The following is a 27,765-nucleotide window of genomic DNA, read 5'->3' as shown; positions in this document are numbered from 1 at the left end:
CACATGCACACGCACACGCACATGCACACACACAGACACACACACACTAAAGAATGTTGCATTTTTTTTTATGGTCTTAGTTATAGAAAGGCTCCAAATTATAGCTTCTTGCCTTATCTCCTTGATGATCTAGACAATGCAGGTTATTACAAACCAGGAGTAGACTGTATCATTCCAAGTTTCATCCTAAATAGTTATGGATGGAGAACTGACTCCTAGTGGCTAAAGCTCTGTTAGAACATTATTATCAATCAGTTTGAGGGTTTATATGTATAAATGCTACACTAGGCAACTCATATTTCTTATAACCCTCTCCCATTCATAGACCTTGTGAGATATGACAAAAATTCTTATCAAGTGACACAGTGCTGTCTCAAGCTAACATCACATGAACGTTAAGAAAGCTGCCTTCCCCCATAATATAGTTTGTAGATTCACAATGCCTGCGTTGGGTAACTGTACCATCCAAAGAGATTTAAAATGCTATAAAACTGTGTGTTTAAATATCCCTGAGTCTCATTTTTGTGTAAGTTTTCAGTCAAACATTGAGCCCATTCATCTTTCATATACTTAAATCTGATATCTGGTATGTGTTGTTTACATCTAACCACTTATTTTTAAAAGTTTTATATGTTGAAGAATAACATCCTAAATGATTAAAGTCGATTAAAAAACACAATGAGGACAAAGGTTATATGTAGAGGTTTAGCTTTGGAAGAGTATGTTGCAAATGATACAATTTATCTTTCACTCTGTTGATGCTTCTACGTTCACAGCAAGAGAGTGAAATGTAAGAGTTAAAAACTTGGGCTCTGGAGCAAGACTGTAGGGATTCAGCGTTTTGCTTTGTCCCTTATTTGGCTTTGGTCAAGCGTTTCATCTCTTTTCATCTTAGTTTCCTCATCTGCAAGAAGGAAATTATAGAATTTACCTCTTTGGATCACATGAGAATTAAATGAACAAATTCATATAAAGAGATTAGAATAGTATCTGGTCTACAGGAAGCTCACAGTAAGTGTACCTTATAATTGTCCTGGTATTGTCTTACATATCTAGAGATTACAAATACACACTTTACATCTAAAACCCAGTTCATTCATTCATTTATTCATTAGCCATTTAATCACTTATCCAATGTTTAACAAATTCATTTAGTCCTTAAAGATTTATTGATTAGCTATTAAATAACAAGCACTGTGCTTGGTGATATGGGCCATAAAATAATGAACCAGGTATTGATCCTATATTCTCAACAAACATAATTTCGTGGAGAGATAAAAAATTTATAAAAGTAACTATTGTACAAAATAGAAATGCTCAGTGTAATAAGAATTTCAGATGAGGTCATAGATGTCGTCTGAATATATAGTCATTTCTTCAACTTCTAGGTCTATGTCCAAAATTGCAGTTAATATTTGCATATTATGTCTTTGCTGATAAATTAATCAAACTGCACTAGTATTCCATAGCACCTCTGCATACAGGAAGGCAGTGGCAAAGGGAGATAATTAGAGACCATTCTAAAGATACCATGTTTAGAAGCCCTTTTAGCAGTGCATTATTTCCAGATGATTGTGTTAAGGTTGCCAGAACACAACAAACACTTAAGTAAGTGACATTTGTTCCTAATCTGTCATATTCATTAATGTTTCTGTTTCAAAAATCAGAATGTGATTTAGAAATTTAAATAGCAAAGAGTTAATGTGTTATATAAGCCTTAAATTTTTCTTTACTTTGCCTTATTAATTCATTAATTCTTTCAGGTTCTTGAGTATTTAAATCATTTAAAATATTAATAGTATACCAAAGAAATATCAATATTTACATGAAATTGGAATTCACGTAGCTCTGTAATATTTTTAATGGTTTATATTATTCATAATTACACTAAATAAATCATCCTCATGGAAGAAACTCAAGCAAGTTTGTTATATACTATGGCTATTGCATGGCAAACAGTGGTTTTCTTTCAGAGTGTGGGTATTAAGAAATAGGAAGTAATATTAAGCTGGAATAATAAGTGATATGTTGTTTTAAAAGTATATAGAAACTAACAACAAACTAATTATTTTATTTAACATCAGAGGCTCTTAAATTGTCATAATTCAAAGTTCATAAATCATGAAACTTTTTGTAATATATTTTTAAGTAGTAGAAGCATTATATATCCCATGCTCGTTTCTGCAAAATGGAAGTGATCATGTCTGTGATGAACTACACAATATTCACATTTTTCAGAGACACAACTATATATTATGATAATATAAATATACACGTGTCAGTGTACTATAAAGATATTAACTATAAAAGATAAGGATGACTTCAGTTAACTTTGTGGAAATGAGAAGATTGTATATTGTCTGCAATCTTCTTTGAACACTTTGAGAAACACTCCACTTCAAAATCAGGAACATTTTATAGTTATGAAAATGTGTTGTTTACTCAGCTTTTAAAAAGTACTGAAACTAATTGTAGGAGAAAATATCAGCTTAGGTTTCTCTCCCTCCAACTAATCCTCATGTTTATTCTTCCTTTTTTAGCAAAACCTTAAGAACCAAGATACATTAGAAATATAGTATTTATTTTAGCTAAACCTTAGGTTGTATTTCAAATAGTTTTGCGTAAAAACATTATCTATATGGATAAAATATTCTGTCCATGATGATTTACTTACTCTTACATTTTATATATGGCATGTGAAATTCTCACTATTACAAGGTGAATGCCTAAAGAAAACCAACCAAGAGTAAATTCAACGGAAATTAACCAGTGCTTAAGGATAATGGAACACATTTTTAAAAAACAAAATGAAAACAAATAAAACCCCACCAAACCATCTTCAGTCAGAAGACATTTTTCAGTGGGTCCTATTATTTAGGTATCTTTTTTCCCTTTTCTCAGCTGTAAGACAGTTTTCTAAACACACATGGACTTCAACAGGGATTATAAAATTCTCAAACACCCATACCATTTAGGGACCAAGTTTCCTCCGTGTAAGGGATGTGTCACATCAGGCTGAGTTTAAAAATGAACATACACCATTCTCAGGTTTTATCTCTGCTGACGGACAGGAGCCAAGGGGCCCCTGGGAGCATTCTGGCAACACTGTGTTACTTACGGTTGAGAGGCAGGCTCGCATTGGTTGTGCCTAGCTTGTTGGCAGCCACACAAGTATAATTGCCGAAGTGCTCCTGTGTCACATTGGTAACAGTGAGAATGGATCTTGTGCTAAAGTTTTGAATAATAATTCCTTGTTGGCCATTGAAGAGCCTAGAAGACAAAATCACCTCTAGGTTAATATGCATCGTGAATATCATTTTTGGTTTTATCTTAGTTGGGGTTGTCATGGCAACCCATAGACAGTTTGGTCCACACTAGTATTAGCATATAATGTGATAATGGTGCAATTATATTTTCCTTACGTGAGTAGATATAGGGGAGGAGAAGCTGTATGACAGCTGTGGATTGTTACTACAGGTTTCTTCGCACTCTACAAAACACTAAACTGAGATTTCCACATGTCCTTTTCATACACTGACTTGTATTTTAGAAAATTAAATGCACCACAGCAATAGAGTCTCATCTGTTAAAGTCAAGAACGAGTAAAGCAAATTAAATATAATGATTTCATTAAAAATACAAACCGATGGTTTCTAAAAAGCTGGCTAAGATATGTCTAGGCTTTTTCAGATAACATTGTTGGATAACTCCCCGTCCAAGTTAACCCCACAACTGCAATAAGATGTTCCGAGTCCAGGGTCAACATCATTTTGCTGCTGCTACATACAACCTAGACAGATGACTTGCTTTTCACCTAGAAAACAGCCACAGTATAGCACTGAGAAGAGCATTCCAAGTTGTGTCTTGTCTTGGTTACATTTGAGGAATGTGCTGGGGGAGTCCTCTAACCTTTCTGGGCTTCAATACAGGCTTCAGTTTTACCTGATTCCACCCTGATGACCCAACACTCTCTCTCCAGGCCTACCGGCAGAGGTTTCACTCTCAAATAGGCTGGCAATGCATCACCGTTCTCAGGGCTTGCCACGCTCACTCCATCTTCACTTTTTTCCTGATCTGCACCCAGTGGTCATCAGCCCTTTGTATCTCTGCCAGCTGGATCCTTCCCTCTGCACTCAGGTCTGATGTGTGTCCTATCTCTCTTACTCTAGTGCTCCTTAAATGACTCTTTCCCCTGCCCCGCTCTCTGCATGTTTCTCTTGAAATTGCTGTGGGATTCATAAAATCAAAGCCACATTCTTGCATTGTTCTCTGTAGCGGTTTCCATGCACACAGGTCTTTTCAACCCAAATAAATAGAATTGCCTTAAATTCCTCAAAAGACAGGGCCGTATGGACATGCTTTATTTTATATTTGAGTCCTGCATAGCACTTAATAGTACCTAACAAATAACTCATAGATCAGCAGAATTGGGGTGACATCCCCACAACACAGGTATTGGTAAGCCCCCTTCAGGGGCCCCCTCAAAACATTCTTTTTCTAAATATGAATTCTGTTATAATGACGATGCCAAACAGATGATAACATCTTCCTAACTAACCCCAAAGTTTACTATGAAATGATGTGCTGATCACAATATGGGCTATGTAAGCTCATAGCCTGAATGGCATGGTATTTTTCCTCCTTAATATGTTCAAATTTTAGTAGCAAATATTTTTTTTAATCACGAAGATGCAAATAAATGGCATTCTCCTGAGAGTTTAGGTTGAACTCCTTTGCATTACATTATGTGACTTGCATCTGAATTTAGACAAAATATACTGTAGTTACATGAAGATTAAAATAAGCAGCCATGCTTGATTACCCTGGGAATTTCTTATATTTCATGTAATGGCTGAATTTGACTTATCCAAAACTCAAACCTTAATCAGATTAATAAAACTTTGACTTAAATAAACACTGAAAACATTAACTTGAGCACTAAACCCAATGATTCTCAACTATGACACAACAAAATAAGGCATAAAATATCAAGGATATGGCAGTTTTTACTCCTCTGTCTCATATTTCAAATCTATCAACATTTATGCCAAAATACCAATGTGATAATTGCATATTTTTCTGCATCACATTAATAACTTTATTTCTAACCAATATTATATGCTATGTATAAAAACTGATGGCTTCATTGGCCAGAGAGCTTCAGGGTTAGGGCTCAAATCTATCTTCCCATGTTTGTGCTCATATGGACACATTGTCCAAAGGACTCAGCAGCTCCCTGGATTACTAAATTCCCATTGTGCCGCACCTACCAAGCTAAGATTCATTTTTCTGCTAAAGAATTAAGAAGAAATTAGTCAGGGCCTTTATTCGACTAGACTCTGGGGAGAAAATTCTAAGGCAGTATATTTAGTAACTTGATGGCACTGTTTGCTTATGTTCCTTCAGACCATCTTTCTGAGTTGGCTTCCAACTCTCTGCCCTAAAATGTGTCTGAAGACAAAGCCCCAGATTTTACTAAATCACACAGGACACCCACGCTCTGTATGTGTAGACCCATTTTTGGCCTCTGGTCAGGGGTTGCTGTGAACATCCTTATCAGAGAGCCACATTGGTGGCATGGTGGCACGTTAGCAGCTGTGACTCCTGCTGCTCCACTCATGCTGGCAAGTGATTATGGCCAATAAAACAGAAAAGTATTCTCCCTGGGGGGATTTTCTTCCCTCTAGAGGAAGCTACCTTTCTGAGATTACTGAAGAAGTCCAAAGTTTACTTTTTTTAAAGTCGGGAATTTTAGAAGTGCTGACTCCTCAAAATACCCTATAAGAACCCGTCTTTACCAGTAGATGGCTGGTAAAGCTGATCTTGAGGGAGAGTGACTTCTGAGATGGTGTCTATCTCTGAAGGTGTACTGTGATTTTCCTGTAGGGATCCTGTGGGTGCAAGGGGTGGAGAGCTTTCTCAGCTATTCAAATCAATTCTGAAATTTATCATTGCTACAAAGATGAGTTTGATGCCAGATGATTAGGGACTTGGCTGGGCAAGATCTTTGAAGGCTCTTCAAGATCTTTGAAGGCCTTTCAGTAGCTTAAATTTGAAGAGAAGAATCAATCAGACACATAAACATAAACAGTTGTAAACACAACTGAGTTGATTTTAGTCACAATGGGGACCCTGTTAAGATGAATACTCCTGCCCTTAGTTACTGGATATAGAAATCTGAACCACACTTATAAGTCTCATCATGTATGTCCTGAATGTAATTTTACTCTTTGACTAAAAACAAATAATAAAAGATATCTTTAATTGGTGACAATTGTTTTCTTTATGAAACAGTTTTATTCCAAAATGGTTGGATATAGTAAAGAGAATAGTCTGTAAAAAGAATAATTATTTATCAATAAACACATATTTGGCAAATTAAAGTATCATTCTGTATTAAAGAAAATGCTTGATAGCCTTCAAACATGCACATGTTAGCCTATTAACAGATGACCCTGGCCTCATTGAATTTTTCACATCCATCCCAGACTTGTTTGAAACCAGAGTTCCTTGCATTGGTGATGTGAAATCTTGAAGTGACAACTCAAGCAATAGTTCACAATACACCTTGCAATAAAAACCAGAGAACTAACTCTGGAATATTGCCTTATTTGGAGTTCTCTCTTTTCCCTAAATACTTAAGTGTTTCAAGTTTTAAGAGAATCATTCTTGTATTGACTTAGAATCCAAAATAAGAGACGTCTTCTCATAGTCCCTTCCCGCAGGAAGAGAGGAAACAATTGTGTTGGGTTAGTGGTTGGTTATGGAATTCTTACCCTCAGAAGTGGATCACCAGCATTTGATGCTTGCTTAGAAATCCCTGGGAATTTTTGTTATTTGCATTTTACCATTCAGTGGACCCCATGGCTGTAAGATCCTTCTATTATTGTGGACCCTGCTGTCCTCTACATTCACCGCCGATGGTAGTTTATTCATACTGCTCTGATCAGAATGTTTGTGTCCTCCAAAAATTCATGTCAAAAATCTAAACCTCAAGGATGATGGTATTAGTGGGTGGGGCCTTTGGAAGGTGCTTAGAAATCATAAAGGTGAAACCATGATGAATGGGATTAGTGCCTTACAAGAAGTTCCAGAGAGCTCCCATAGCCCCTTCTGTCATGTGAGGATACAACAAGATGTCTGTGACCTAGAGGAGGACCCTTTTCAGACCATGCTTGCACCCTGATCTTGGGCTTCCAGGCTCCTGAACTGTCACATAACTTTCTGTTGTTTACAAACCACCCAATCTGTGTGTTTTGTTATAGCAGCCCAGATGGATGAAGACACATACTGAGGATCATTGCCCTCACTCTCCTTCCTTCTGCTTTTCATTAATGCCTCATAAATCTGTAAACTGCAGGCCATCTGCCCTGTCATCAGATGATGCAGGCAACTCATAAGTAACACAGCCTGACCAACTAACTTGTTCTGAATTAGAATAGCCATATTTTCAAGTGTCAGTCATAAAGAAGTAGCACATAGAAAGCATACTAATAACTTAAAGATACTTACAAATCTGACCCATGAAATGTTCACAAACTTTACAATCATAGCTTCTCTCAGGCAGTAAGTAAGATGGACAGAAGAGTCCATAGCAACATCACAACAGCAAAACTGACCACCAAGCCATTGGCACTGACTGATAAGACTGCAAAACTAAGTGGTATAGCTATACCAAACCTCATTCACTTTATATATAAATCCAGCCTGATGACACATTTTGGGACTATTGTTTGCTCTGCGCATTTCCAGGTCAAGCGTAACAATAAATATTCTGGAGAAACAAGCTTATAAGTGCAAAGAGTCACTGAAATTCTTCATTGCTAATGTAAGAAATATACATAAGTGTATCAGACAACAACATTTAAAATGTTTAAGTACTTTAAATAGGAGTGGGAGAGGTGGACTAAATGATGATTGATCTTTCATCAGAGTAGAATTATAAGGAAATATGATAATATATCATGCTGTATAACTGGATAAGATTATTATGGCCTTATTAAGTGATTTTTGGGTGATAGTATAGCAGAGATCAAAAATAGCAGGGGACAGAAGGTAGTTCTTGAGTCATAAGAGATATATGTACAAAGAAAATGAATATTACTTCTCACAATGGATTGGAGGCTTTGAGTTCCAAGAGGTGGTGTGAGCTAAGGATACAACTCAAAAAAGAGCTTTAGAAAAAGTCATGGGTGATGGTAAAAACATCACAGGTGATACAGTCGTAATGGAAATGAAGTTCTACTTCATCACCAAATGATGATTAAATTCCTTCTATGCTTAAGGCACTGGTTTAAGAACCAAAGGGGGGAAAAGACAAATGGACACAGTTCTAGCTAAGCACCTTGGCTACACTTAAAAATATGAAGATGACATCGAGATCATATAGGTCCTTACATGACACATCTCAATGTCTCTCTCAGTGACAGAGTTCTAGCTTACATATATTTTGCTTCTGCATCATGGCTATATTTATCGTCTTTTCCATGAGAGCAGGAATGCTTTATATATGTGGAAAATGTTAGCTGCTCTCAACATATTTATGACTGAGGTAATCTAACACTAAAGAATTTCAATGCTGTACAAAAAAGTTTGTGTTAAGACTGTGTGAAATTGACATTCAGAAAACATTTAAGCATTTTCAAATGTATGTCAACTAATCTTCATAGTATCCCTAGGAGGTAAGCATTACTAGTCCCATTTTACAGATAAGAAAAAAAAAGTTTAGAAAAGTTAAGTTAATTTATCTTCCATCATCTGGTAAGTGGTAGAACCAACATTCAAATCCAGATCTTCTGACTATCGATATTATTCCAAAACGGTACTCAAATCATCAAATAGAAGCCAGGATACTGTATTTTAGTTTGGAAAGACAAGTCATAAATCATTGGTGGTTCAAGGAAATTAATAAGCCAAAGAATAGAACCAGTGGAGTTAAATAACCAATGTAATATGTGGTATCTATGCCAGGAAAACCAGATCCAGTCCATGGGGTAAATCTAATGGGATAGAGAGTTAAAAAAATGTAAGGTTCAGTTCAGCTGAGATTCCCTGGACCAGAGGTCTCTTAACTATCTATGTGGGGCTTAGCCATGCCCCCAGTCTCCTACAGTAGCTGTCTTTCACTTCCAATGGAGTCATCCTTTGATATGACTCAGTCCCAGGATGAGAAGTGTGAAATGGTCTCTTGCCACACTCTTTCCTCCTCAAACTACCTTCCAGGACAACACACACCTTCAGCATTGATTATTGTTTGTGTTTCATCCCCTAGGCTCACTAAATATTTGGGTTGCAGTAAATCTTTCCCCATAGTGAATATGTGGAATATAGTCAAGAATGGCAGAAAAAAACATAACCTAGGAGATGGCAAGAATGCAATAATTTTAAGTAAGTTCAAAGTTGTCTTTAAAATTTTCTAGTGATGCTGTGGAGTTAATGTGTTCTTTCTGACTTAGTCAAATCATTATCACATCAAAAAGCTCTCTTTACCACAACATTTCAGGTATAAGTTTTCATAGATTTGTATGACTTTGGATTACTGTCCATATTCCCCATTGGAGTGCAAATCCATTAGGGCAAGTTTCCTAGCTTTTGTTGTTCATTATATTCTAAGCATGGGACATAATGTTGTGTACTTAATAGGTATACAGTGAGTAGTTATTGTATACTTATGTTGAATTGTATGAATTATGTTTTTACATTTTTGTACTGCTTAGTTTTTTCATCTGTTAAATGAAAAAAAATGAAACCAGGTTCAAAGTGTTGATGTAAGAATGGTTTTTAAATATATAAAATGTAATATCTATGAACACACTCATTTATATCAAATGCAGTAGGCACTAGACATATGATAGGTGTTATTATTGTTCAATACTAGGGTCTGTTTCTTAGACAGAACAGATACATTTCCTCTCAGATGGCAGCAAAATATTAAATATTGAAAATACAGGAAATTATTTTTAAAGGAAAGATCTAGGAGAGTGACTGAAAAGATCATAGTATCATGATTTCAAGATGTGCCAAATTCAGTCTCAATTACATGTGTATTATCAACCTCATCTAGCTTTTTCACAGATGTTCAGGGCCGATAAAAAAAATAAAAGTAAAAGAAGGAGGAGCAAGTACTGCTAGATACCAGAGAGAAATGAAAATTGATGTGAACATGCTGCCATAGCAACCTATTGGTTTACTGTGTTGTTTGGTACTTAAGGCTTGAATACAATATGATATCATTTATTCCTAGGAACAGACTGAAGAATATCATGCATCAATGTCTCAGTCCCAAGAGGTATCTATCTTTAGTTGCACATTTGAATACATTAATGTATTATAATATATTAGGACATTTTAATGATTTTAGACTTTATTAGGCTATTTAAAATGTATGCCTTGTTTACTTTATCAATTTTAATGAAATTAATAATTTTAGATTAGAGACCTTTGGGTTGCCTTGCTTGTGACGGTTTGATTCACATGGGGAGGATATTACCTTTAACTTTACATCAAATAAACAAAGGCTATAGTGCAAGTGTCAGTCCTCCCCTGACTGCAGTGAGCCTTGTATCCCTGACAACCTGGCCTATGACTAGATTTTTTCCCTCTGCTTGAACTGCCTTTCTAATATCAATGTGCGCAAGACTTTAATGTCAAATTTCATCCCATAATATACCAACACAACCATTTTGCAGAGATCACACTCACAAAAACGAAATCCTGGAAGGTCAGAACTGAGCAACAGAAACCAGTGTCTTTTCTGCAATCATGTATTGGGTTTACAGTGTCCTACAATCTAGGGTGACAGATGCATCTTGTAGTGATATTCTCTTCTCAGTTTGAAACTGTATTAAAATAAGAATGGCTCTACCCTCACATGATTATAAGGCCCCACTCATTCTTGCAATAGAGTGTATTTCAAACACCATGTTAGATGCTGGAAACACAATGGTTGAGCAAGGCAAAATCCTCATGCTCAGGTAGATTATAGATTAGGAGAGGAGAGACTAGTAAAAAAAAGTTGAGTATAGCTTAAAAAGTGCTTTGATAGAGGTAAGAACATGGGAGACCATCTGGAGAGACTCCTTTCCTAGTAGAAAGGGGTCAGGGTAGTTTTCTGAGAGAAGATGATATCTGAATTGAGACTAAAGGACTAGTGGAAGGTAGCCAGGATGGGTGTGTGTGTGAAAGGGGCTTATAAGCAAAATGGCCAACATATTAAAAGGCCTGGAAGATAGAGATCATGTCACAGTTTGTGGCCAAAATATTTTAGGATAGTTATCACCCAATTGTGAGATGGTAGAATGGCAAGATTTGTGGTCAGAGAGGTAAACAGGGGCAAGAACATGAAGGCCTTCCATGCCATACTGTGATGTTAGGACTTGATTCTAGGGACATTTAAGAACCATAAGATTAGTATTTAGTTTGGAAATATTGCTATGAATTTTAAGAACACAACTGAAATCTAGCTGTTTACTAATGGACTGTGTGTGCAGTATTAATACCTCAATTTTAGTATATCCCAAACAAAACTCAGCCCAGCTCTCTCAAATCTCTGTTCCTATGTTCCCAGCCTCGGTTGACAACTTCACCGTTCACCTTGTTCCTGAGATGGAAAACTTAAAATTATCTTCAAATGGTCCTTTCCTTTTAGCCTAATCAATCACTGATTTTTAATTGCACAACTAATACCCTAGGTTAAATCATATTTTATATCTTTGCCATCCAAACTGCTCTGAGAAACATTTTATGAAGACAGGGATGGGATACTTTTACTACTTTTGAAAAGTCCTTCAGTGGCTTCCCAAAGCCTATGGAATCAAGTCTAAATGCTTTATCATGACATTTAAAATGCTCCAAGTCTTGCCCTAGCGTGCATTTCTTTTTTTTTAAATTTTTTTTAATGTTTATTTATTTCTGAGACAGAGAGAGACAGAGCATGAGTGGGGGAGGGGCAGAGAGAGAGGGGGACACAGAATCCAAAGCAGGCTTCAGGCTCTGAGCTGTCAGCACAGAGCCCGACGCGGGGCTCGAACTCACAGACTGCGAGATCATGACCTGAGCCGAAGCCTGACGCTCAACCGACTGAGCCATCCAGGCACCCCCCAGCGTGCATTTCTAACCCTACCTCCTATTACACCTGATTTCACATCTTGTACCCCAGGGAATAATAAAACCTCTCTGCACAATGCTTATATAACATTGACTATGTTCTTTCCTTTCTTATGATTTTTCTTGACTCCTTGCAATGTTTAGAAATACTGTTCTCTGGTATCAAGCAAAAAAGCTACCTGTTCCCTGAAGCATTTGTTAATATTCTGATTTGAGCTGAATGGACCCTTGCTGTGCACTTTCAAGGACTTGACTTAGGCTCCCTTAGGATCTTCTTATGTGGAACTTATTTCATTTTGGTGATTTTTATGATTAACTGTAAACTCTAAGTCAGGGAATGCAAACTGGAATAGCCCACTTTCAATTCTGTTTGACTGGCCCAAAGTTTTAAATGTAATAATTTGTATGTATGTCTTATGGTTATGTGTCTTCCGTTTCCCAGCAGTTGAAATGCTCTCACTTATTTCATATATTTATCTTTTACTTCCCTGGTCTTGGTTAATAAAATCATCACAAGGGCAACCAAATTGTATTGATAAGACTTGGGTTATGAACTAAAAAGAGTGAAAAATCATCAGAATAAAATTAAAGATAGATAGATAGGTAGATAGATAGAGAAATAACACTAGAAACACAAGTTTCTTCAATGCAGGAACTTACTTCCTTTTCAGTCTTCAAATTACATCACAGTTAAGTGCTCAATGCACATTTGTTAAAATCTCAGGTAAGCAGGGAAGATTATTTCTAACATGGAGTGGTAATGAAGTTATTTCCAGTACCCTTCTAAATCAAAATATGCAACTGCTTAATCTTATGAAAATGGCTTTGCAAATGACGGGAGAGAGAGAGAGTGAGAGAGAGAGAGAGAGAAAGGGAAAGAGAGAGAGAAAATGAATTAACATTTCTAGTCTCTTCTTTAAAAATTTTTTTTACATTTATTTATTTTTGAGAGACAGAGAGAGACACAGCACAAGTGGGGGAGGGGCAGAGAGAGAAGGAGACACAGAATCTGAAGCAGGCTCCAGGCTCTGAGCTGTCAGCACAGAGCCCAACGCAGGGCTCGAACCCACAAACCATGAGATCGTGACCTGAGCTGAAGTCGGATGCTCAACCAACTGAGCCACCCAGGTGCCCCTCTAGTCTCTTAATAATCAAAGTTATGGTATAAATTTAAAGAAAATGGATATCTTGACATGACTCAGGAAATTATGGGTTGGTGTGTTTTTGTTTTTAAGATCATTTCGTTGAGGTATTATATATATATATATATATATATATATAAAATATATATTGATATATATATATATAAAATATATATTGATATATATATATATATACACACATTAAATATATACAGACATATATATCTGTACAACTCAATGAGTTTGGGTTAAGTATACACCTGTGAAATCATCACTACCAACTCCATAAACATATTCATTACCCACCAAGGTTTCCTGAAAATTAGACTTTACTTCCCTTCAGTGACTCATTTTACCTTTGTGAGATAGTTTTTTTTTTTCCTCAGGCATAATCTAGCTAGGATTATGTGAGCAATGGGCAAGATAGTATACAGCCAGTTACATGTGTTATAAGATTACAAAGCTAGCATGTAGGGTAAAATATGCATGGCATTAAAATTGCCCTTGAAAATTCCTTATTTTAAATTAACATACTTTATAAGAGTCTCCAAAATGGAGGGAAAGTACTCCAAGTTGGATACAAAGTGATCTGTTGGATTATAAGAAGAAAATAATAGAATGCCCATTTATGTTATAATTGTATCTCATCTTTTAACTTTTATCTGTTTTAGGTCATTTAATGTTTGCAATATATATTGCAATATACTTCAAAAATGCATACAATTTACAAATAAGTATGCATATACTTAGTTTTTGCTAAGTTTTAAATTTTACTTATAGGGATATATATTCCAAAAATTTTGTGGACCACTGCCTACATCACTGATCTAAAACACGATGGCAATGCCATCTTCACAAAATGATACGAAACCCATGTTTCTGCAATATCTATTTAAACGTTGGCCCATTGCAATTTACTTTATGTTTTTAGTCTTAATCTTAAATAAATATACTGTTTTCAAGTCATAGATTAATTTAATTTCATGTCATCAAAGACATTATTTGCTTAATAGTACTTTGCCTATTCTGAAAATACCCTTCCACTGGATATAAGGAGTCTATTTCTTTTTATCAATCTTCTCTATTATCAAGAAAATAAGTTAATATTTTTGGCTTTCTATATAATTGAGCTCTGAACTCTGATTTTCCCAATACTAAAATGTATATGGAGTAAAACTAAATCTGTGAGCACTGTACCTGCCAGGTGTGCTGAAAGAGCCTATAGTGTTAAAAAATATAACCATTTTATATCAAAGAATAATATTTTAATAACAAGTATATAACTTTAGTCATTCTCATGATGCTTATCTAAACAGTGCAATAAACTAAATGTCAAATGGCTAATATGTCTCATATAAAATATAGTTTTTTGGGGGGCGCCTGGGTGTCTCAGTCGGTTGAGCGGCCGACTTTGGCTCAGGTCATGATCTCGCGGTCTGTGAGTTCGAGCCCTGCGTCGGGCTCTGTGCTGACAGCTCAGAGCCTGAAGCCTGCTTCGGATTCTGTGTCCCCCTCTCTCTGACCCTCCCCCGTTCATGCTCTGTCTCTCTCTGTCTCAAAAATAAATAAACGTTAAAAAAAATTAAAAAAAATATAGTTTTGTTTGTTTTTTTTAATTTCCATCCATGTCAACCATGAGGGAGACAGTGTGGAAGCTATTTTGAAGATAGTATCTGATGATTCTCAATTTTTGGTATTCATGTCCCCATTTTGCCCCTTCCACATTGAATAGGGTCACTCTGTGTAACCAGTAAGATATTACTGAATGGCAGAACATAACTTCTGGGACTAGGTCATAAACAGCTTCTACCTTGCTCTCTCTTGGACCACTAGCTCTGGAAAAAGTCAACTACCATGTCAAGAAGACAGTCAAACAGCTCTATTAAGAGGTCCATGTGGTGATTAACTGAAGCCCTCTGTCTATAACAAGCACTAACTTGCTGGGCATGTAAGCAGATCCTTTAGCTCTAGTCAAGCCTTCAGATGACCGGTGCCAGGTGACACGTGACTGCAACCTGATGAGAGACCCTGAGCCATAACTATCCAGCTAAGCTGCTCCCATTCTGATCCACAGAAGCTGTGATAATAAATGCTTACTAGTTTAAGATGCTGAGTTTTGGGATAATTTGTTATTTAGCAATAGATAACTAAGAGTGGCACTGTATACAACAGAAACAATGTGGGCTGAAAGGTTAACAATAAAATGTGTCTTGATGGCATCTTTTAAGTTGAATGCTCTTGGGCAGGTTAAGTCTCCTGTGTCTCACTTCTGTCATCGGTAAATTGAGGACAATAAATTGTGTCTCACAGACGTCTGAAGAATAAGTGAGATAAAAGAATTTAAAGAACCTAGAAAGTGATTTGTCCTCAGTAAGCGTTTGTTTCCTTCTTTTCTTTAAATTGTGCTTTATTTTGCAGTTTTTTTTAAAGGTTTTTAGATTATTCTCAGCACACAGAAATGGATTTTATAGGATGTGGAAGAACTATAGGTAGAGATAGGACTAGGGATGTTGAGGTACTGACTTTTTTTTTTCAATTTGCTTGTGTTTATTTGTATTTTATTTGAATGAAGATCTGGCTTTGAAGATCTTAATTTAAAAGAAATGAGTTTTTATAAACATTCTCTTAAGTAGACCTGAAAGAGTAAGTTATTTCTGAATATTTTTGTAAGCTCCAACTATAGGAGATCTCTAGGAAACAAAACTTCTCCAGATCTTGTAAAAACTCTGCTACACTCTGACAGGGTCTCTGACAGCTTCATGTTTCTGTTAGTGACCCTGAGGTCAAGAAAACAGCTCGGAAATGTGCTCTATCTGTTTCTTCTCTGTGTGTCTACCTTGATTCCATTATTTCTGTGTCTTTGACTAAATAAACTCAGAAAGTCTGACTGTTTGTATGTGCAGTCTTTTATTTTGCTAATTCACAAATGACCTGCGATGCCTTTACCCCTGCCATTTAGTATTGACATTTCAAATTATTTTTAATAGTCTCTGAAGTGCCATGACCTATACTAGGTGCATGGACTCTGCATGAAGATTTGCAAGACTTCTTGAGTTCAATTCCCAGATCTGTCACTAACTGTCTGATTTTGTGCAAATGACTTAAAAACACTCCTTGCTTTGGTTTTCCCCAAGCAAAAGGTGAGAATAATAATAGTATCTATCTTATCAGTTTGTTGTGAAAATAAATCGGGCTAATTTTTGTTAACAATTTAGAACCCTGCCTGTCAAACAGCAGGTGCTTTTTACATGGATAGTTTTTCATTTTAATGAGATAAATATTTGAATGGCCTGGGCCCAGAAGATAGCATGGTAAACCCACTCAGGGAGTGTAACAACCATCATTCAGCAACTAGAAGCCTTCCCTTTCCTACTCTGCACACATTCTCAAATTTGCTTTATGGTAATTTTGAGGGGAATTTATATACTCAGTGGGATTTGGTAATTTGGGTATTTCCTTAAATATAACCTGAACAAATGACAAATGTGCACTTCACTCTGAAACCAAAGTGTGTTTGCCTTTGACAGGTGCATCTGATTTTCACAGCTCCCAGATTTTCTCTAGGTGTGTGAGTGTGTTGGGAAAGGGCATTGATTGGGGAGAATCAATCCACTATTTTTTAGCAGTGGTTCTAAACTCCTTTGAAAATGTAATGAAAGCTATAGTCCATCTTTCCAGTAGGGAAAAAAATCACTGAAGCTATGACTACGGACACCAATGGGTCCTTTGCTGTTTTTGCTATAGGCCAAGAAAGTGGACTAAGGATTATTGTAGCCTTTTATGACAATGGTTTCTGAATTTAGGAAAGGAAAAGAGAGAAACAGAAAAAAAAATTCAGGACATCATTTCACACAATACTAGAAACCAAAAAAACTTTAACAAAGGAGCTCTCACATGTACTACTAGGGATAATTCCATTAGCCTGTAAGAAAGGTATGACAGGTTCAACAGTGACTTTGAAAGCTATACTAAATAGTTTGTCATTATTTAAATTGTGCTTTGTGGAGTACCAGGGATTTGGGGGAGGCCCTTGCAAGGACAGTCTGTTAGAAGGGAGGGTTCTGAGCAGATGGAATTGAAATTCTATTCATCCCACATCTAGCAGAGAAGTCCTGCTTTCATAGATATTACTTACTGGGCTTCCATATAAGATAATATTTGAACAAAGGGTTTCATAACTTTCGAGGATTTGGAACCGTTCTTCTAGATATTTGTCTATATAGATAATCACAAACTGGAAGCTTCTCAATCTGGATTATCAGAATCTGAGAAAGGTTATATTGGCTGATATACAATATTGTACAGAAGGGCCAGGGTGACCACAGACCCAGTTTATCTACTTCTAAGTATATAAAAATATGGGGCTTCTATGAAGCTACAAAGACGTAGATTTAGAATTAGTAAAAACGTTAATTAGTAAGAAGAATTAAAAATGGAACACACCAAATTGTGAAAGAGGCTGCATAAAAATAGTTGCAAACAATTTTAGGTAAAAGCAGAGCCAGTTATTCGGGTCAAATGAGATAGTTATGGGGATATCCTTTATTGTTAAGGCTGCTGTTGAAGAGGGAGAAGGTCTTCTACAAATCCTCTTTTGATTACAGTTTAAGAAAAAAAAAATAGCTGCTTATGTCACATCCAGTGTCATCCATTATGGCAATATCTAAGCTCATAATGTCATTTCACCAGTTTTCAGTTCAGACATTTAGCTGTAATTAGTCACGAGCGATGGTATAAGTAAACCCCATGCATATATGTCAAACAGTACAGAATTGCCAATATTCAGCTTTTTTGGCTATAAATGGCAGTTTCATATGGTCCAATCTAACATTTTCTTGAACATGTTCCTCCCTAGTTTTGAAGCAAAAAATATATATTATAGATAATATCCTCCCCTCTGCATTACATCTTCCAGTTAACCCACAGGGGTCCCACTCTTCTTTGATGGCTTGATAAGAGCAGCTGAAGAAGTCTGAATGAGCCTACTGGTTGAAAGTAAAGAGAAAGTAGTCAAGTCCTGTCTTCTCTTGTTCAATAGCTCTTGTCAAGGTTTTTCCTGGGGCTCCTCAAGGGGACAATCATATAGAGCTAAAGTTACAGTAACCCTAAAATCCCCTTGGTTAGTCCTTTAACTATGTATTTTATCTCCTCTACAGGCCCTTTAGTGATAGAATATCTAAAACACAGTGTTCTGTAAAATGAAATGTTAAAATGCCTTGTGGGAGAGTAAGGCAGGTGAAAGGGTTGAGACTTATCAAGGAAGCCAGGCAGAGGCAGCAGCTCCGATTGCTTTTGGAGTGCACTCATGGAAGCTGTGCCCAAGTCCTTTAAAAGCTAGTTTACTTTCCAAGTAAACATGGCTGCCAGCAAGAGCAATGGTGTTCTGGTTCAGAAAAGAAGGGAAGAAATGAAATGCATCAGTAATGTGGGATTTTCAGGCATTTCTGAGATCCTATAAAACCAAAGTGGACATTTCTTCTAGATGCTATTAGCTACTCATCCCTCCCATGTGGGCCCCTTCAGTTTGCCTGCCTGTGAGGAGGCTGCTGAGAATCATTCAAGCCAGTTAAAGAAATGGCTTGAAGTAAGCATCTGAAACACAAACACATTAGCTCAAAGTGCTTGAAACACAGTAATAATCAAAAAGTCCTTACTTCTTCTCTCCTTTGTACCATTCAAAGGCCGGAGGCGGCACACCTGCACCTTCGCATCTTATCAATCCACTGCGTCCCGGGGCCACGGTGCCAGATTTAATTTCCTGAATTGTAGGAGCAACTGAAAAAGAAACAAACAAACAAAGAAACTGGTGGGTAAGTAAAACTAATCTTCAGCAGAAATATAACACACATATATTTTTATTCCTTCTATATTCAAAGCAATCTTATGCCTGATAGGCCAATGCATCACATCTTCAGTGTTTTATGCTTCTAATACAAGACTAGTCATTTTCAGCTTCATTTTTCACGTTGGACAATAGATGAATGTTCCCAAGAAGTGCAGAGTAAATGCAATACATTTTGGCCATGCTTCCTGTTGGAAAAATGGCATTGTTGAGGGCAACACTTCATCTGTACTCCAGTCAAACTACACTCCCATAATAGCTCTCATTTATTGAGTGATCACTAGGAGCCAGTCACTGGGCTTGCTGCTTTATTTTCACGATTTCCTCACAGTAAACTCTAAGCTGGATGGTATTATCCCAAAACCATAAATATGAAAACTGAAGCTCAGAGAGGTTAAATAATTTGTCTAAGGTCACATAGCTACTTAGCTGCAGGATTTGGCTATAATATTGGCATATTGATTTAGGTATATTGACTCAAAGCCTGAACTCTTTCATTATTCTGTGCTTTTTTCTGCTTACTCCGTGTGCTTTAGCACATTAGTGATTTTTTTTTGGGGGGGGTTGTTTCTTCTGCCTGGAATGCTATTCTTTTCCATTTCTACAAATTCAAGGCCCAATTAGGTATCTCCATGCTGTTTCCTGTTGCTCTGGTTGAAAATAGCCCCCCCTTCCCTGAATAGTAGATTTAAATCTCTCATAATGTATAATGTATACTTTCTATCTTGTATTGTTATTATTTATGGATATGTCAGACTTTCTTGTTAGCTGCTTGAAGGCAGGGTGTCTGGTTCATATTTGCATATTCAGAGATCAAAGCACACAAAATGATGCATAAAAAGATTCTTTGTACCATAGTCACTCCTTTATTTTTTGAAAGGTTATTTACTTTGAAAGAGAGCTAGAGCAGGGAAGGGGCAGAGAGAGAGGGAGAGAACCCCAAGCAGGCTCTGCATTGTCAATGTGAAGCCTGACGCGGGGTTCCGTCTCACAAACTGTGAAATCATGACCGGAGTCAAAATCAAGAGTCAGTTGCTTAATCCACCCAGGCACCCCATACAGCCACTCCTTTATTCATTAAATAGTTGTTGAGCTATCAATATACGCCTAACATTTCTCAAGGTACAAAGCAGTTAAACTCCCTGACATGATGAAGTTTACATTCTAGATGAAGGGAGGGATGGGAAGATACACTACAAGCAGCAAATAAAATAAATAAGTAATTTAAATACAATGTTAGAAGGTGATAAGAAAATGGTTTAAAAAATTAGAGCAAGATAAGAGGAATTAGAGCAAGGCATGGATTGCAATTTTATGTGGGGTAATCTGAGGAGGATTCATCAAGAAAAGTGAGATTTCAGCAAAAACTAGATGTAGATGAGTGAGTTTTCCCTGTGGCTATCCATAGAAAAAGGCTTCCAGGATGAGAGAACAGCTTGCAGTGAGGCCCTGAGGCTGAAGCAAGCCTGGTTTGTTTGAAAATTACCAAAGATATCTGTGTGGCTGAAGCAAAGAGAAAGAAGGGAGATTTTCAGGAGATAGAGTGTGATGATGGTTAATTGCTGCCAACTTGACTTGGTCACAGTGTCCAGCTATTTGCGAAACATTATTTCTGGGTGTGCCTGCTTTTGTATGGAAGTAACCTTCAAATTGGTGGACACAGTAAAGTGTACGGCCCTCTCCCAATTGGGTGCACATAATACATTCCATTGAAGGCATGAGTAGAACTAAAGGGAGAGGAAAGGAGAATTCACCCCTTCTCTGCCTGACTGCTTGAGCTAAAACATCGGTCTCCTTTCCTAGGACTGAGATTTACACCATTGGCTCCCCCAAATCTCAGGCTTTTGGATTGGACTGAACTATACAGTGACTTTCCTGGGTTTTTCTTGTAGACAGCAATTTGGGGCTCTTCTCAGTTTGTATAATCACGTGAGATATTCCTCATAATATAATCTCTTTGTGTGTGTGTGTGTGTGTGTGTGTGCACGTGTAGGTATGTGTAAATATGTATGTGTATATCTACCTATCTAGATATCTATAGGTTTTTAGATATAGATGTGTGTGTGTGTGTGTGTGTGTGTGTGTGTGTGTGTACATACATACATACATACATACATCGGTTCTGTTTCTCTGGAGAACCCTGATACATGGGACCAAAGGATGGAAGCTCAGGTGGACTTCTTTGAGGGCCATTTTAAAGACTTGGCTTTCCTCTGAGTGAAATGGTGAATTACTATAGAAGAGGGATAGAATCTGACTTTAGTTTCAAAGGTATTTTGGCTGCTGCTTTCTTGAGAAAAGACCATAGTGAGGACAGGAGGAAAGCTGAACACTAGTAGGAAACTGTTGCAGTATGCAAGGCAATGATGTTGGCAGCTCAGACTAGGGTGGTAGCACTAAAGGTAGTGAAAGTAATTGGCTTTAGAGTCTATTGTAAAGTTGAAGCCAATAAGATTTCCCTAACAGACTTAAAATATGAGAGAGGAGTCCACGGTGACTTCATTGGGTTTAACTGCAAAGTTAGAATACCTATTGTCTGAGATGGGTAAGATAGTAAGTCAGTGAATTTGGGAGAGAAACATTAGAAGTTTTATGCATGTGTGATTTTTTAAAAGTTTATTTATTGAGGCACCTGGGTGGCTCGTTAGATAAGCATCTGACTTTGGCTCAGGTCATGATCTCATGGTTCGTGGGTTCAAGCCCCACACTGGGCTCTGTGCTGACAGCTGAGAGCCTGTAGCCTGCTTCAGATTCTGTGTCTCCCTTTCTCTCTGGCCCTCTCCTGTTCCCACTCTGTCTCTTTTTCTCAAAAATAAATAAACACTAACAAAATTTTTTTTAAAAAAGCTTATTTATTTTGAGGGAGAGAGAGCACAAGCAGGGGAGGGGCAGAGAGAGGGAGAGAGAGAATCCTAAGCATGGTGTGGAGCCTGATGTGGGGCTCGAACTCATGAACTGTGAGATCATGACCTGAGCTGAAACCAAGAGTCAAATGCTTAACTGACTGAGCCACAGGTGCCCCGTATTTCTTAGAGCAATTTTCAGTTCACACAAAACTGAGTGGAAGGTACAGAGATATTCCGTTTACTCCTTGCCCCAATATATGCATAGCCTCTCTGTTATTGACACCCTCTACACCACAGCAGTACATTTGTTATAGTTGATGAACCTACATTGACACGTCATTATCACCTAAAATCCATAGTTTACATTAGATTTCACTGTTGGTGTTGTATATACTATGGATTTAGGCAAGAGCATAATGACATATAACAATGATTATAATATCATACAAATAATTTTCACTGCCCTAGAAATCTGTGCTGTATTAATCTCTATCACCCCTCCACTCTTGGAAACCACTGATCTTTTCATTGTTTCCAAAGTTTTGCATTTTCCAGTATATTAAATTGTTGCAATCATAGAGTATGTAACCATTTCAGATTGGCTTCTTTCACTTAGTGATATGCATTTAAGTTTTCTCCATGTCTTTTCATGGCTTGATAGAGCAATTGTTTTTATCATTGAATAATATTCCATCATCTGGACATCCCACAGCTTATTCATCCATTTGCTTACTAAAAAAAATCTTGATTGCTTCCGAGTTGGAAATTATAAATAAAGCTTCTATAAACATCCATGCACAAGTTTTTGTGTACATTAAGTTTAAATTCTTTGGCTAAATGTCAAGGAGTGCAATTATTGGACCATATGATAAGGTTATGTTTAGTTTTGTAAGAAACCACCACACTGTTTTCCAAAATGGTTCTATAATTCTGTGTTCCCACCAGCGATGTATGGCAGCTCCTGTTGTTCCGCACCCTTGCCAGCACTTGTAGCTGTCAGTGTTCCAGATTTTGGTTTTTCTACTGCATGTGTAGTAGTATCTCATTGTTTTAATTTGCATTTCATTGCTGACATAGGATGCAGAGCATCTTTTCATATACTTATTTGCCATCCGTATATCTTCGGCCAAGTGTCTGTTAAGGCCTATGGCCCATTTTTTAATTGGATTGTTTGTATTTTTGTTGTTGAGTTTTAACAGTTCTTTGTATATTTTGGACAACAGTCGTTTGTCAGATGTGCCTTTTATAAATATTTTTCTCCCGGTGTGTAGCTTTTCTTTTCATACTTTTAATAGTGTGTTTCACAGATCCCAAAATTCTAATTTTAATGAAGTCCAGCTTATCAATTATTTCTTCCATGGATTGTGCATGCCTTTTGGTGTTGCAGCTACAAAGTCATCACCCATCCCAAGGTCATCTAGATTTTCTCCTATGTAATCTTCTAGGAGTTTTATATGAATATCTGTTTTCATAAATATTTTATTTTCCATCAATCTTTTGAACATAGTATATATTTTAAATAACACTATGGGAAAGTTGTCAACACAACAGCAACCTTGAAAATGCAAATACTAATTCATTCAGACAAATGACCTGAGTAAGTGGGCACTCTGGATATATTTTAGATTTCTTTAGAAAGCAATAAAAAGTACAGAGTTTAATGATTTTTCAATATGCAGTGAATATGAAAACTGTAAACACTCTTACTACAGAACATTGCCTTTCCTTTTAAAAATACCCTAGCAAATTCATCATTTTCTGTTAAGGGTGATACTTCACTTTGAAATTGCAGCACCTCCATTTCTCTGTGGTGTTTTTATTCCTAATAGTAATAGTTCAATTACAATTCTGGAAAAAAAACTTGCAAAGAAATATTTTTATTAAAGTGCTTGCTAATAACTTGGTGAAAAATAATAAAGAAAATGTTTACCAAAAATATTTGAAGAAGAAATAGTTATGAGGTGATACATATGCACATTTATATATGTATATATGTAGTATATATGTAAATATGTAAATATATTACACATATACATATATATGTCTATGTCTATATGTGTAGGTTTGTGTGTATATACATATACATACAAATATATGTATATCCACACACTTTCATATAAGAAATTGGTTACTAAATTTAGTTATCTTTATAAAGCAAAGATTCACATCCTCCCATAAAAGGCAATAAAATATACAAAATACATCTATACATAAAAGCCTACTTATTTGTCAATTATTATGACGCTGTTTTGCCTGTGAGAGGCATTGGTAGGATTGCATTTCCACCCTTGTTCTCATAGGCTTTAATCTCTCCTTCTCTCCCTGTCACACTAAGAGGGCATAATCTTTTATGATATCCAACTATTACTGAAGATGAAACAACCATATGCAACAGGAGATCCATCACAAGCTTCTATTGATAACCTGGTTAGTTTAATTACTCTCTTGTTTGTCAAGGGGCCATGACTCATTACAAACAAAACCATGAAATCCGGAACATTGCCTGAAAACCCATGCGTAATGAATTGAAATAAAATCTAATTTGTCATTAAAAGGCTTTTTATACAGTTGTTTGTGCATATGGCTCAACACTAGGTGCTTTACCACACAAGTTAAAGGGACATGATCCTGTTGTCTAGAGGTTCACAGGTTGCTGTGATGGTCACTGAAAATGGAAAAAAATGCCTAAAATGTCATTGGAAGCATACATGAAGAATAAGTCCAGAGTTAACACTGCACATAAGAAAAAGTTCTAAGAACATTTTTTTTGTGTGTGTTAGAGGATGAAAGGGCTGTGGGCTGTGGGTAATCAATATGGAGAAGGCAGTCTCATATAGATTTCATTTGGGGGTTAAAAATTATACACTTAACATAGAAGGCTCTATTTATTGATTTTTCTTGGGGACACAGATGAACCTTTATTCACATTATTCTACCTCTTTTAAAAATAACTGTTCAAGAAGAAGTGGATTTATCCACCTATCTATTTTTCATCACTTTATCAATTAAACAAATATTTTTATTAGGGACCATGTTAATGAAAATAAGTCATATTTCTGGCCTCATAGGGCTAACATTTTTGAAGGGTGTGTGTATGTGTATGCCTGTACACGCACGTACAAAAAGTAAATTAAAAAGTAAATAAATAAATAAATAGTAAGAAAGTTGTATGAGCTAAGATGGAAATTAAGCAGAGTAAAAGAAAAACGTAATATCAAGATGTGTTGTTTTATATAGTGCAGTCATAAAGGTCCTTATTGATAAGGCAATATTTGAACAGAGAATTGCATGATGTGAGAAAAGGAATCATGTGGTAATATATAGTAAGTTATTACAATAAAAAGAAATAGAAAATGGAAAAGATTTGAATTGAGAGTATGCTTGAGGTGGAAACATACTTAACAGGTTTAAATGGTCATCACAGTTTAAGCAGATAAGTGAGAGGAAGAATCAGAAGGGAAGATTGGGCAGGCAGCTGGGGCTCAGGTTGTGTAGAGTCTGGTAACCCATGGTAAAGCCTCTGAATTTTGTTCTAAGGAGATGAGATTTTGGAGATTTTGAGCAGAGTGACAATCATTTGATTAATATTTTATAAATATTCTTTGGCTGCTGAATGGATCATGGTCTGTAGAGAGGCATGAGGGGAAACAGGCAGAACAGCTAGGAGGCTGTTGCAGTAATTTTTAGGATGATGAGAAAGTCATTGGCCAATCCATAAAAAAGGAAGGAATTGAGAGAAAATTTAATTAAATAGATCATTGGTCACATTGGACCTGAGTCAACTCATTTTAGTTAACTGGCAGTGACAAGGCATTTGTAGTGAAATTCCAAGTTTATCTAATTCTGAACCCTATTATTTTGTGTAAATAAAAGAGTTCTATGGCCACAGAAATGTCTGATTATACCCAGCAGGTTTCTTTTCTAGAGCACATCTCAGAGACTGATGTGCATGTATGCGTTATGAATATTGTAGGGTATGAAGTTTTTCCCAAACTTATGAGACCATGCAATTGTATAAGGTTTTGTATAAGGAACTGTATTCTGGAGTACTGTGGGTTTAATATTTCTTGGGAGACATTCTGGGTATGTTGGATAGTGGCACTAGTAGATGTGTAAGGTCTAGTTCACATCCTATATTACATGATTCATTACTTTCAGGTCAAATCATCCCTGGTTCAACAGGTTTCTATGTGCTCATGAGTTGTAATGTACTCAGGAATTTTATGTGAGGAAAAGGCCTCAATTAATTGCATCATAGTATGGTATATAGTTGCTTATTTGCCAGAAATATATACCTCACAACAATTATGATTAATTAAGTCTCAAACTGGAGCTATAATAATGAATTATAAGTATGCTTAGCTAAGTTGTATAAAATACTTATTTTCTACCAAAAAATGTTCTGTGTTTTAAGGAAGCATATTGGGCCCTTCCTAGAAGAGATAACCAAATGCTAAAATCTAAATGACTGCTTCCAGAACTTACTTGTTTTACCATCACACTCCATTACTCTGTGAATTTTGGCCCTAACCCAGGAGTGTATGCTGCTTTTTTTTAGGGAATGGGAGTGTAAATGTGAGCCTCTGCATGCATTTGTGTTTCTAGAACTGTTTTTATTTCCATGAAGACAGTTTTTGTTTTGCTCAGATGTAACTTCTTTCAATTATACCAAAGTAGCAGAGAGGGTGACTACCTGAGCCTCTCAATTTCATAAGTACAATGGCATCCTTTGGAATAGACAAATTTGTGTGCACTGCTGAAATGTAGGCATACCATTCTTGTATCAAATCGCATACGGCTGTGAGCTGAAGCAATTGCATACTGAAACAAATCAATTTTAGAGAAATGTTATTAACAGATGTGAGGAACAGCAAAGAACAGATGTTGGGAAAAGCCAGCAGTGAAAGGGTCAAGAAGGGGTATTTAACACCTGTGTGATTAGATGCTCATAAAAGAGGAGTCTTCCCTTTTCATTTACTCAGTGGGATTACTTCCATTCATTGTTTAGCCAGTCATTTCAGGATGAAGATAATTAAAGGTTCTTCATCCAAAACTCCAGGCTCTGCAGGTGCAAGCAACAGAACCTTTGCACTTGGCACCCAGTAAGCCTAATCAAGATTCAAGTTTTCTTAGTTACATGACAATAGCCATAAAGACCTTCTTCCTCCCTTGTCATTCTCAATGGGAGTTTTGGTTTTGTACAGAGTCTTATTATCAAAAAGATGAGTGAATCCAAGAATTATTTCAATAGCCTTAGTGAATTGAGGTAGTTCAAAAGAAACTTCATAGCTCCAGTGGCAAACAAATTGACACCATCCCACTCCCTCAAAATGATGGACAAAATGAGGAAGGTGCTGTATTAAATAGTCACAACAATAAAGAAGAGTGAGGAATAGTAAAGAGAAGTAAATCATGAGGAAATCTGTCCTATAGAAGCTACATAGGAAAACACTGGGCTAAATAATCATATTGATGTTGATCTAAATTCTAGACCTTGTGAGCTACACTAAGGCAGCCTCAGTCAAATGAATACTCTTCAAAAAAATTTTAAGGTACCCAGTACATACTAGAGAACACAATATATAGGATGTGCTGAATACACAATTGTTACAGATGTGAATAATGATAGTTGAAAAATTTCTTCCTTGAAGATAGGTTTCACCATAAGGTAAGAAATAATGGCAATATTTCAAAGGCTGTCATAGATCTCACAGAAATGGATCACAAGGTCAATAAACCCTTCCCATGAAGCAAATATGTCCTTGCCTTATGGACTAATTTGATTCTAAAGAAAGCTGAGAACTCCATGTTATTGTTAAGAGAACATTTT

At 36.5% G+C, this 27,765-nt stretch overlaps 1 protein-coding gene across 5 annotated transcripts in view; it reads right to left on the bottom strand.

The window, feature by feature from the left end:
- NEGR1 (neuronal growth regulator 1) overlaps positions 1-27,765 on the bottom strand; it is an 841,086-nt gene that overhangs the window by 171,231 nt on the left and 642,090 nt on the right. For all 5 annotated transcript variants that reach the window (XM_049618497.1, XM_049618499.1, XM_049618494.1 and 2 more), the window contains exons 5-6: positions 18,902-19,022; positions 3,119-3,270 (exon numbers count right to left, since the gene is read on the bottom strand). In XM_049618497.1, the coding sequence (XP_049474454.1) occupies positions 3,119-3,270; positions 18,902-19,022 (273 nt within the window). The remainder of the gene's footprint in view (positions 1-3,118; positions 3,271-18,901; positions 19,023-27,765) is intronic.

The sequence above is a fragment of the Panthera uncia genome (genome assembly GCF_023721935.1).
Source record: "Panthera uncia isolate 11264 chromosome C1 unlocalized genomic scaffold, Puncia_PCG_1.0 HiC_scaffold_4, whole genome shotgun sequence".
Taxonomy (NCBI): domain Eukaryota; kingdom Metazoa; phylum Chordata; class Mammalia; order Carnivora; family Felidae; genus Panthera; species Panthera uncia.
Note: the sequence above shows the minus strand (reverse complement) of the source record. Positions and strands in the feature narration are given on the sequence as shown.